Here is a 12,105-nt window from a genome sequence, read left to right on the forward strand (position 1 = left end):
AGCCATCAGAAAGGATGAATACTCAACTTTTACATCAACATGGATGGGACTGGAGGAGATTATGCTAAGTGAAATAGTCAAGCAAAGAAAGTCAATTATCATACGGTTTCACTTATTTGTGGAACATAAGGAATAGCATGGAGGACATTAGGAGAAGGAAGGGAAAAAGGAAGGGGTGGGAATCAGAGGGGTAGATGAACCATGAGAGACTATGGACTCCAGGAAACAATCTGAGGGTTTCAGAGGGGAGAGGGGGAGCAGGTAGCCTGCTGATAGGTATTAAGGAGGGCACGTGTTGTAATGAGCACTAGGTGTTATACGCAAATAATGAATCATGGAACACTACATCAAAAACAAATGATGTACTGTATGGTGACTAACATAACATAATAAAATAAAATTAAAAAAAAAACCTATACATACTCATAAACATATTAAAAACTAGAGGCAATGGTCCAAAGGCTATCCATAAGAGATTTTTAAAAAAAAATGTTATATGTAATTGGTTTATTAAGGAGTCTCAGCCCAGAGGAGATAATAAGATAAAACTTTTTTCCCAATTAGTGCTGACAACTATGCTGTGTCAAATTCCTTTTTTTTCCATCTCTTAATGATATTATAGGCAAATTCCAGTATTTTCTGGTTATTTTTGGTATTGGAATTCAGCACAGTACTGTTTAAACACCTATCTTATATTTTACCTTACATCTTTCTCTCCCCCATCGCTGACTACATTTACAGTTGGGGAGATCTGGAATAGGAAATAGAGAACATGGTCTGGTCTCCTGCTCCTCCATTTTCTGGGTCTAACTCTTGTGGAAGAGGGCTACAGATGGGGCCACGGATGGCCATATAACTAACCAGACACAACATGGTAGTAGGTTGATGTCACTGAGTTTGCTGTAATTAAAATGTTGATGGCCTTTGCTGATGACTCTTTTAGGAGCACACTGAATTTCACCCTAGCCTCTCAGTGGATAAGGATTCTTTTAGTGGTTCATGATGCACAGCGCTTCCCTAGGTGGGACACAGCATCATTTGGCCCTGTACCAGCATCCTCTCATCTTCATAGACCACTAAGATCCCTGCCTACCATGTGTAACTGGGGTGTGGAGCAGATGCCCTATACTTTCTTCTATATATGACAATAGCTATTGTCCCTAATAACCAAGCTAGTACTGGCTTCTCCCTTTAGAAATCCCCACATCTGAGTATACTCTCACTGGTTTCTCAGGCATATTCCAGACTCTCCCAAGAAATCTCTTACCGTTTTCTCTTATTCTTTAATGGAAGCTCCAGAGTGGGCTGGTTTTACAGATGTGGTATATGTCCATCTGAGGGATAAGACATATCTCCTCATTACAGATACCCTCTATCTTTAATCTTTATTCAGGATATGCTTATATCTCCCTCCTAACTTTCACTTGGCTGGGAAGATGGGGGAAGCAGATGAATGAGAAGGAAAATCTTTCATCAGAATCCTTAATCCTTCACCTTCTACAAAGTTGAAGACACCACGGACCACCCTCCTTCTTCTAGTCCCTTACTTCTAGAGACTGGAATGAATGACTGATTAAAGGTAGCTGAGGAGTTTAACTGTTTCTCAGTAAACCCTGAGTGGGTGATAGTGGAGGTGGTGCTATATGCAACTATTCATGGCTCTGTTTTAGTACATGGGGTACTTCTTCAGCTACTACTTATGTAGAGATAGGAAAAGTCCTACCTAACACAAAAATCTAAATTTAAATGTTATTCAAATTATTCAAATTACCTAATTAAAATTCATACAATGCATACTATTGTCTCAAGTACCCAATAAGAAGGAAATGCTGATTAAAACAATTCTTCTATGATTTATTTTTCTGTTGATTATAAAAGTAATACATGGGGGCTCCCGGGTGGCTCAGTCGGTTAACTGTCTGCCTTAGGCTCAGGTCATGCTCCCAGGGTCCTGGGATCAAGCCCTGCTTCAGGCTCCTTGCTCAGTGGGGAGCCTGCTTCTCCCTCTTCCCTGTCCCTTCCCCCGTGCTCGTGCTCTCTCTCTCTCTCTCTCCCCTTCTCAAATAAATAAAATCTTAAAAAAGTAATACATGACCACTGTAGAAAATTTAGAAAATGTAGAAAAGCATAAATTAGAAAATAAGAAATAACCTATCAGTCATAGTGTAAATTAAAACAATGGAGAATCTAAGAATAATGTACAAAATGGCATCTGTACAAATGCATAGTATGAGATCTTTCTTTAGACAATAAATTTATGTTTGCATAAACTAAAGTTAAAAGTTAGTATTCATACTCCACCTGAGGAGACTGAGAGAAATATATTCCACCCAAGTACATGCTATAAAGAGAAGTCACAGAAAGGAAGAGTGTACTTTCAGGGAAAAGAACCAATGAAACACTTGTGATAAATGTGTTTTGATAAATGGAGAAGGTAACTTTGGTCCCTGACTTCCTTAATTCCAAACCCTGACTGAGTCCCAGGTGTATATTCTACCTTTGAATTATAAAGGATATTCCTATATCCTTTCAATAAACCCCATGTCGATTTTATTTTACTTAAATGAACTGAATTCATTTCTAGTTTTTTGCAAACATACCATATGAGCTGTTTCCCATAAGTTAGAGTTCCCATAAGTTAAATTGACTTAATGTTTTAAGATTCAAAGCACTATCCACTATCAGAGTTAAAAGTCTAGTAGGTAATAATGGGTGACTTTAAGCATTGGGTACAAGATTTCTGAGACTCAATAATTACCTTCTGAAAGAAATTACAGTAATCTCTTCTTAAAATATAGATTGCTACTTCTTTTAATCCTTCTAGTCCATACATATCAGCCATATTGAGTATCTGACTAAAATAAAAATAGATGTTAATTCTCCAATTTGAAAACCAAGGAATAACACAATAATTTCCTGATAATATATAGTCTGTCTAGAAAAATAATCTAAATTATTTTAACTCTAACTTTCTGCCCTACATAATAGATATCCTTTATGAATAATAAAAAGGACAAAGGTCAAAAGCTGAAAGCACTTTCACATGACTTGGTTAGTAGAGAATAACAAGAAGTAAATTTGGAGATGTTTCAATCAAATTCCCCTCATATTTTCAGTGACATATATATCAAAGTTCAGGATGCTGTTTCAAAGGCTGTAAAAGTTACAAAACTCTTTGCAACAAATTTGTATAATAAAAACTTACTTAGGAGAAGGGTAATTAATTGATGCTTATCATATTGAAAATCCCTACAAATGACCTTAAGATTGGAAACAGTATCCAATGACTCTGAGAGTTTCCATTGCTTCTTTCATTTGGCAAGTATTTCCCAGCACCACACTTACTTTAGGTACTTAGGAAACCGACAAGTGTTGAGAGCATGATAGAATTTCACATAGGTTTCCAGGGGGAAACTTCAGTACTTAATCCCCTGAGACATGACACTTTCCCTCCAAAATCATGTTTATTCAGTTTGTAATTAAAGGAACCAATGAATATTTAAATTAAAAGAGCAGCTTTCATTTGTTTGATATTAGAACAGCAATAAAAGAAGAGGACATCCAAAAAATTAGAAGAGCAAGGTAGATTTCACTTTCCGGTATGATTTTAGCAACTTAGATGGCATTTCACTAAAGAGTACTTAATAACCATTGTTGGTCTTTAAGATACCTATATTCTTAAAGTAATTTTAAGGTTTTTCTTTTTCTTTTCTTTTACTGTTTAAGAGAGTAAACCTAAAATTTAAAAATAAAGTAGTAAGAGAACTGTTTGAAATTTGATAAAGATTCAATTTTACTTTATAAAAACCTGTTATTTATTTTCTAAAACAAATATAAGATTTTTCTAATAAAATTTGAGTCAAATACTTTTCTTAATCTTATCACTGTGAGTTGCTAGATCATCTTTTCTTCTAAATAAGGTGACATTGTTTTTAGATATTCCCAACACACAAGATATGGCAAAATAATAAAAGTGAAGCTTTTACTTCACTGGTACTTTAAAACATAGCTCAACAAAGCAGAAACCACAAAGTAGTAATACTTTTATGTTTAAAATCACTAAAAAGTAATACATACCCAACATTAGCTTTGTCTGGAAAGTCCAAAGTTCCTCCATATATAAAATTCATCATAACATTCATTTCCACATGGTTTATACTGAAAAATAAAAGAAAACTTAATTCAAATCCAGAAATAATTAAGGTTTAACTGATATCAATGATACATTCTATTTTCTAAAAAATTTTAGCCAAGATAAAGGGTTTTTTTTGTTTTTTGTTTTTTTAAAAGATTTTATTTATTTATTTGAAAGAGAGAGAAAGACAGCTAGAGAGGGAACACAAACAGGGGGAGTGGGAGAGGGAGAAGCAGACTCCCTGCTGAACAGGGAGCCTGATACAGGGCTCAATCCCAGGACCCCAGGATCATGACCTGAGCCGAAGGCAGACGTTTAACGACCGAGCCACCCAGGCGCCCCTAGCCAAGAAAAGTTTTAATCTCACTTTTATCTGAAGAATATATTCTTCAAATAACATCCAGTTATTCCATTAATTTAAAATTAAGTATAAATGCAGCTATCGATTTTTATATAAGTAATAAAATGTTATTAGTATGTTATCAAATCACTGGTACTTGTTGAGCATCTTCTGTAATGAACTTTTATTTTTTAAAGATTTTATTTATTTGACAGGGAGAGTGAGAGAACACAAGCGGGGGAACAGCAGAGGGAGAGGGAGAAGCAGACTCCCCACTGAGCAAGGAGCCTGAAAAGGGTCTCAATCCCAGGACCCTGAGATCTTGACCTGAGGTGAAGACAGATGTTTAACCGACTGAGCCACCCAGGCAGCCCTGTAACTAACTTTTAGAGTTAGAAGGGATGTGAGAGGTCACAATACAATCTCTTGCTCATTAGGAAATCCTCTCCCCCGCATCACTGACAAATGGCCTCCGGTCTTCTTAAAGCCTCAGATAAACAACTCTATACACTAGAAAGATTCTTGTTACGCTGTACAGATTTCTGAATGTGTAATACCTATCCAGCTGCTCTAGTTTGACCAGCATCCTCTTTATACAGATGAAAAGTAAAGATATGACTTAAGAAGTAGTCTGGAGTGATAATTTTTATGTCCTACTGACTACTGGATCTCAAACTGAATTCACGGCCTCCTTCCTCTTCCCTACCTACCCCCGTGCCCCAGGCTCAGTCTTCTTTCTGCTATTCCTATTTTGTTCATAGTACTGTTATAGGGCTTCTTGCATCTTGTCATACCCTCTGCCTCTGTGCAAAGGGGACTGAATTATCTGGTTCATGGGCAACAATCACTGGTCATTGTTCAGGAGGAACTCAAATTGAGAGGTAACTATATTTCCTTTTTCCTTTCTTCTCTGCTGAACAAGCATGAGGAGGTGATTGGGAAGAAGTGCATCTACTATACAATTTCAGACTTTCTTTTGGGTGGGTTATCACAGAAGGGACATAGTAAGCAAGTAAACTTTGGTTCTTGCATTAACACACATTTTACTGCTTTAACAGTTTTTATCTATAATAAAGGAAATGTTAGGGCGCCTGGGCATTGACCCTTGATTTTGGCTCAGGTCATGATCTCAGGGTCAAGAGAGGGAGCCCGCATAGGACTCTATGCTCAGCAGGAAGTCTGCTTGAGATTCTCTCCCTCTCTTTCCCTCTGCCCCTCCCCCTGCTTGCACACACATTCTAAAATAAATAAAATCCTTAAAAATAATAATAATAATAAAGGAAATGTTTTCTTACTTCATCTGCTAGTTCTTTCATATTATTTTGATCAGGAATAAAGTATATTATTTGCCCACCCCAACTCTAATACCATCTAGATTATCATCTACATACCTAAGAGGCTGAGGTTCATCTTAATCTTCTCCCTCATTATATCACATCACTTATACCTTCAAAATTTCTTGAATTCAGCCTTTGCTGTCTATTTCTCCTCTCACTACTCTGGATTAGCCTCATTTTCTCTCATCTGTACTATGACTATATCTTCTCTCTCATGCTGGTTTCCTACCTGAAATAATCTCTTCATATCCCATTTCCCACACTGCTATTAAAGTGAAAACCCTTCAACAATTCTCCATAGCCCATAGAAAAAAAGTCCAAATTCCTTAGCTTGGTATATAGTGTTCTTTGATCATCTTACCTCTAGTTCTCCCTCTCTAGAAGCTGTTCCAAGAAAAATGAACTACTCATTTCCTATACCTGAACTACTTACAATTCTTTATACATCTATGCCATAGTACATCTGTTTACTGTTTAAAATGCTCTCCCTCTCTACTTATTTCATCTTGCAGACACCAGACATGTGGCTCTTTATCTCTGATTGTTTCTTTAATGTCCCCAAGGCCGAAAAAAAATCACTGAATGGTAAACAGTAATAACTAACATTTACTGAGCACTTATGAGCCAGTTACTGAGCTAGTAAGTATTTTGAATGCCATTTGCTCATTTAATCATAACTCAAGGGCGCCTGGGTGGCTCAGTTGGTTAAGCGACTGCCTTCGGCTCAGGTCATGATTCGGGAGTCCCGGGATCGAGTCCCACATCAGGCTCCCTGCTCAGCAGGGAGTCTGCTTCTCCCTCCGACCCTCCTCCCTCTCATGCTCTCTGTCTTTCATTCTCTCTCTCTTAAATAAATAAAATCTTAAAAAAAAAAAAAAAATCATAACTCAATAACAGATATTATTAGTCTTATTTTATAAATGAAAAACTGAAATTAAGTAACTTGCCCAAGGCCAAATGGCTAGTGATACACTATAATTTAAATCCAGGCTGACTGACTCCAAAGTGTAGGCTCTTAAGCAGTACACTATACTATACATTTCCATTATCACATTTATCAAACTGATTTGTAATATCTTTGTTTACACATTTGTTTCTCCTTTAGACTGAGTTCTGCTGGAGCAGGCTGTATTTTAGATTTATCCTTGCATTTCTAGTAGCAGCCGAATGTCAGCATTGATTCAGTATCCCCCAGGATGAGAATTTTCTTCCCCCACACAATACTGGAGCTCTGCAGTGGAATCAGCGCTGATAAGATTCCTACACTTTGTTAAGCACAGTATCTAATATCTGCTAAAGAAAAGAAAGAAGGAAGGCAAGAAGAAAAGAAATGGAGTCCCACAGGGTAGGACTCAGAAAGGTGTTTGATTCTATTATCTTATAATAACATATGCTCAATAAACGTTTGAAGAATGTTTAATGAATGGCTTGTTAAGGCACTTATGGCATCTTCCTAACCCTTCAGAGGAATACTGAGTTGAAAATATACAAGTATTTTTCAATTATTTTTTTATTTTATTTTATTATGTTATGTTAATCACCATACATTACATCATTAGTTTTTGAGGTAGTGTTCCATTCCATGATTCATTGTTTGTGTATAACACCCAGTGCTCCATTCAGTATGTGCCCTCTTTAATACCCATCACCAGGCTAACCCATCCCCCACCCCCTCCCCTCTGGAACCCTGTTTGTTTTTCAGAGTCCATAGTCTCTCATGGTTCACCTCCCCCTCCAAATTCCCCCCCTTCATTTTTCCCTTCCTACTATCTTCTTTTTTTTTTTTTTTTTTAACATATATTATTTGTTTCAGAGGTACAGGTCTGTGATTCAACAGTCTTACACAATTCACAGCACTCACCATAGCACTTACCCTCCCCAGTGTCTATCACCCAGCCACCTCATCCCTCCCACCTCCACCACTCCAGCAACCCTCGGTTTGTTTCCTGAGATTAAGAATTCCTCATATCAGTGAGACCATATGATACATGTCTTTCTCTGATTGACTTATTTCGCTCAGCATAATACCCTCCAGTTCCATCCACGTCATTGCAAATGGCAAGATTTCATTCCTTTTGATGGCTGCTTAATATTCCATTGTATATATATATACCACATCTTCTTTATCCATTCATCTGTCGATGGACATCTTGGCTCTTCCCATAGTTTGGCTATTGTGGACATTGCTGCTATAAACATCGGGGTGCACATACCCCTTCGGATCCCTACATTTGTATCTTTGGGGTAAATACCCAGTAGTGCAATTGCTGGGTTGTAGGGTAGCTCTATTTCCAACTTTTTGAGGAACCTCCATACTGTTTTCCAGAGTGGCTGCACCAGCTTGCATTCCCACCAACAGTGTAGGAGCGTTCCCCTTTCTCCACATCCCCGCCAACATCTGTCGTTTGTTAATTTTAGCCCTTCTGACTGGTGTGAGGTGGTATCTCATTGAGGTTTTGATTTGGATTTCCCTGATGCTGAGCGATGTTGAGCACTTTTTCATGTGTCTGTGGGCCATTTGGATGTCTTCTTTGGAAAAATGTCTGTTCATGTCTTCTGCCCATTTCTTGATTGGATCATTTGTACTTTGGGTGTTGAGTTTGATAAGTTCTTTATAGATTTTGGATACTAGCCCTTTATCTGATAGGTCATTTGCAAATATCTTCTCCCATTCTGTCGGTTGTCTTTTGGTTTTGTTGACTGTTTCTTTTGCTGTGCAAAAGCTTTTTATCTTGATGAAGTTCCAATAGTTCATTTTTGCCCTTGCTTCCCTTGCCTTTGGCGATGTTTCTAGGAAGAAGCTGCTGTGCCTAAGGTCGAAGAGGTTGCTGCCTGTGTTCTCCTCTAGGATTTTGATGGACTCCCATCTCACATTCAGGTCTTTCAACCATTTTGAGTCTATTTTTGTGTGTGGTGTAAGGAAGTGGTCCAGTTTCATTCTTCTGCATGTGGCTGTCCAATTTTCCCAACACCATTTGTTGAAGAGACTGTCTTTTTTCCATTGGACATTCTTTCCTGCTTTGTTGAAGATTAGTTGACCATAGAGTTGAGGGTCCATTTCTGGGCTCTCTATTCTGTTCCATTGATCTATGTGTCTGTTTTTGTACCAGTACCATACTGTCTTGATGATGACAGCTTTGTAATAGAGCTTGAAGTCTGGAATTGTGATGCTACCAGCTTTGCTTTTCTTTTTCAACATTCCTCTGGCTATTCGGGGTCTTTTCTGGTTCCATACAAATTTTAGGATTATTTGTTCCATTTCTTTGAAAAAAGTTGATGGTATTTTGATAGGGATTGCATTAAATGTGTAGATTGCTCTAGGTAGTGTTGACATCTTCATAGTATTTGTTCTTCCAATCCATGAGCATGGAATGTTTTTCCATTTCTTTGTGTCTTCCTCAATTTCAATCAATGTGATACAATACATTAATAAAAGAAAGAACAAGAACCATATGATCCTCTCAATAGATGCAGAAAAAGCATTTGACTAAGTACAGCATCCTTTCTTGATCAAAACTCTTCAGAGTATAGGGATAGTGGGTACATACCTCAATATCATAAAAGCCATCTATGACAAACCCACAGCAAATATCGTTCTCAATGGGGAAAAACTGAGAGCTTTCCCCCTAAGGTCAGGAACACAGCAGGGATGTCCACTATCACCACTGCTATTCAACATAGTACTAGAAGTCCTAGCCACAGCAATCAGACAACAAAAAGAAATAAAAGGCATCCGAATTGGCAAAGAAGAAGTCAAACTCTCACTCTTTGCACATGATATGATACTTTATGTGAAAAACCCAAAAGAGTCCACCCCAAAACTGCTAGAACTCATACAGGAATTCAGTAAAGTGGCAGGATATAAAATCAATGCACAGAAATCAGTGACATTCCTATACACCAACAAGACAGAAGAAAGAGAAATTAAGGAGTCGATCCCATTTACAATTGCACCCAAAACCATAAGATACCCAGGAAGAAATCTAACCAAAGAGGCAAAGAATCTATACTCAGAAAACTATAAAATACTCATGAAAGTATTTTTCAATTAATTTAATACACATTTACTGGACCCTACTATGGCTAAGTACTGGTTTCTGCTGATTCAAAAACTCCACATCTTTAATGCTTAGGAAAAAAGTCAAATCTCTACATATTCTTATTTATATACTATGGATATGAGAAGATGTGATCTCAGAATAATTATGTCACATTATCTGTAGTCTGTTAATCTAGAACACTAGCATAATTACTACAATGTATACTATCCCATGCACTTTCCTTCAAAATTTCAAGAGCCATTCTTATTGTTAATGAGAATTGGTCATTTATGTTTAAATAATAGTTTCTTTTAAGACTTGACATATTTAAGTAAAAGATAATAATGACTAAATAAAAACAAAAGTAGTTTTATTAAAATAAATAGCAAAATCTAGACATTTGAGCTTATATATCAATATATATGATAGTTATAAAAATGACAAGAAACCACTTTCCTGCAGTTTTACAGATGTTTTACTAAACTGCATTCTCATTACAGTGTTGTAAGTCATCTGTATTTTTACTAAAAGTATTTATAATGACATAATCAACTGGCCTAGAAAAACAACAAATCACTTCAAAAGCCCACAATTTAAATGGAAAGACTGAAAGCACTATCCCCATTTAAATGTAATCAGAATAAAAGCTTTTAGGAGATGAAAACATTACATACACTCAGGGAGAAAAATCTATCAGAGCTCTAAGACCAGAGAATAAACATGCATTTCATCCACTAAAATCTCTGTGCTTCATGTGTGCTTCCTAAAGTTTAAGGATTCTTTGTGTGTGGGCTAAAGTAACATAAGGACTTATTTATAAGTTAGTTCATTCACATTCAATATTTATCGAATGATAGGCTCTATTCTAGACCTTGAGGATACAAGAAGCTTACATTCTAGAGGTAGGACATGGACAGTAAATATATAAACAAATACATAAAGAAGACAATTTTAATAATAAAAGTGCCATGAAAATAACACAACAGGATAATATAAAAGAGGGTAACTGGAGAGTTGGGCTACAGTAACTTTAGGTGGAATAGTATGGAGAAAACCGAGGGGCCAGACCATATAGAGTCTTACAGGTTGTGGTAAAGATTTAATTCTGTGATAAGAAGGCACTGAACAATTTTAGTCAGAAGAGAAATATATCTAATTTATATTTCAAAAGATCATCCTGAAAATTCAGTGCAATCCCAGGAATCTCCAAGGGAGATGAGAAAATCCGAATTTATGCTCCAAAGCCCCAAACCACCACTGAAAGACTTCTATTTACATAAAATGTAAATATGTGGAGTTACAGAAATATTGGCTATGGTTCAATTTCTAGTGCAGGATGTCGAAAATTTCCCCCTTCTTCCACCAAAACTGGAGAACTTCCTTCCACCTCCTAACACCAGGGCATAGGTAGAACGAGGATTAGGGGACTCTACTATTCCTACCTCAATTTATTGAAGGCTGTCCCTCTTGAAAAATATCACGTGCATTATGTCTATGAGTTACCAACTCATTAAAAACACTGTGATTCTTTTCTGTAAGGACAGACAGGATTTCATTCTAATCTACTGCAGAAAACATCCTGCAGACATACAACAATGGCACAGTTCCAAAAAGGGCTGCTGATCAAGCAAAGCAGGCATTGTTGTCCTGGTACTGGTAATGGCCCTTACCTGAACCCATTTCTCTCTAGAAAATGAGAATAATCTAATCTAGGAAAAAAACAAAAGACAAATATTAATAAACACTATATACTACATACCAAGTACTATCTCGTTTAACCCTTCCAGTAACCTCAGGAAACTCAGGGAAGGTAAGCAATGTCCCTCAAGTCATGTAACAAGTTAGGACTGGATGTTGGACTGCCTATAATGACACCAAAGTCCATGACCTTTCTACTACACTACATTACCCATGGATACATCTACTCAGGTTCACAATATAAGCTAATGTGAAGAAAGAATTTGTTTTGTAGATTACTTTGTTATAATATAAAAATTCCTAAGAGTTGTGATTTTTTATTTACTTTTTTAAAGCTTTATTTATTTGTTTTTTTGTGTTTTTTTTTTTTAAAGATTTTATTTATTTATTTGACACAGAGACAGACAGTGAGAGAGGGAACACAAGCAGGGGGAGTGGGAAAGGGAGAAGCAGGCTTCCTGCCGAGCAGGGAGCCCGATGCGGGGCTCGATCCCAGGACCCTGAGATCATGACCTGAGCCGAAGGCAGTTGCTTAACCAACTGAGCCACCCAGGC

At 37.0% G+C, this 12,105-nt stretch overlaps 1 protein-coding gene across 5 annotated transcripts in view; it reads right to left on the reverse strand.

Moving 5' to 3' along the window:
• The window catches only part of BTBD8 (BTB domain containing 8), a 102,221-nt gene that overhangs the window by 35,218 nt on the left and 54,898 nt on the right, over window positions 1-12,105 (reverse strand). For all 5 annotated transcript variants that reach the window (XM_078072762.1, XM_078072761.1, XM_078072764.1 and 2 more), the window contains 2 exons: window positions 4,078-4,158; window positions 2,759-2,855 (listed from right to left, as the gene is read on the reverse strand). In XM_078072762.1, coding sequence (XP_077928888.1) covers window positions 2,759-2,855; window positions 4,078-4,158 — 178 coding nt within the window. The remainder of the gene's footprint in view (window positions 1-2,758; window positions 2,856-4,077; window positions 4,159-12,105) is intronic.

This window comes from Halichoerus grypus, chromosome 5 (genome assembly GCF_964656455.1).
Source record: "Halichoerus grypus chromosome 5, mHalGry1.hap1.1, whole genome shotgun sequence".
Lineage (NCBI taxonomy): Eukaryota > Metazoa > Chordata > Mammalia > Carnivora > Phocidae > Halichoerus > Halichoerus grypus.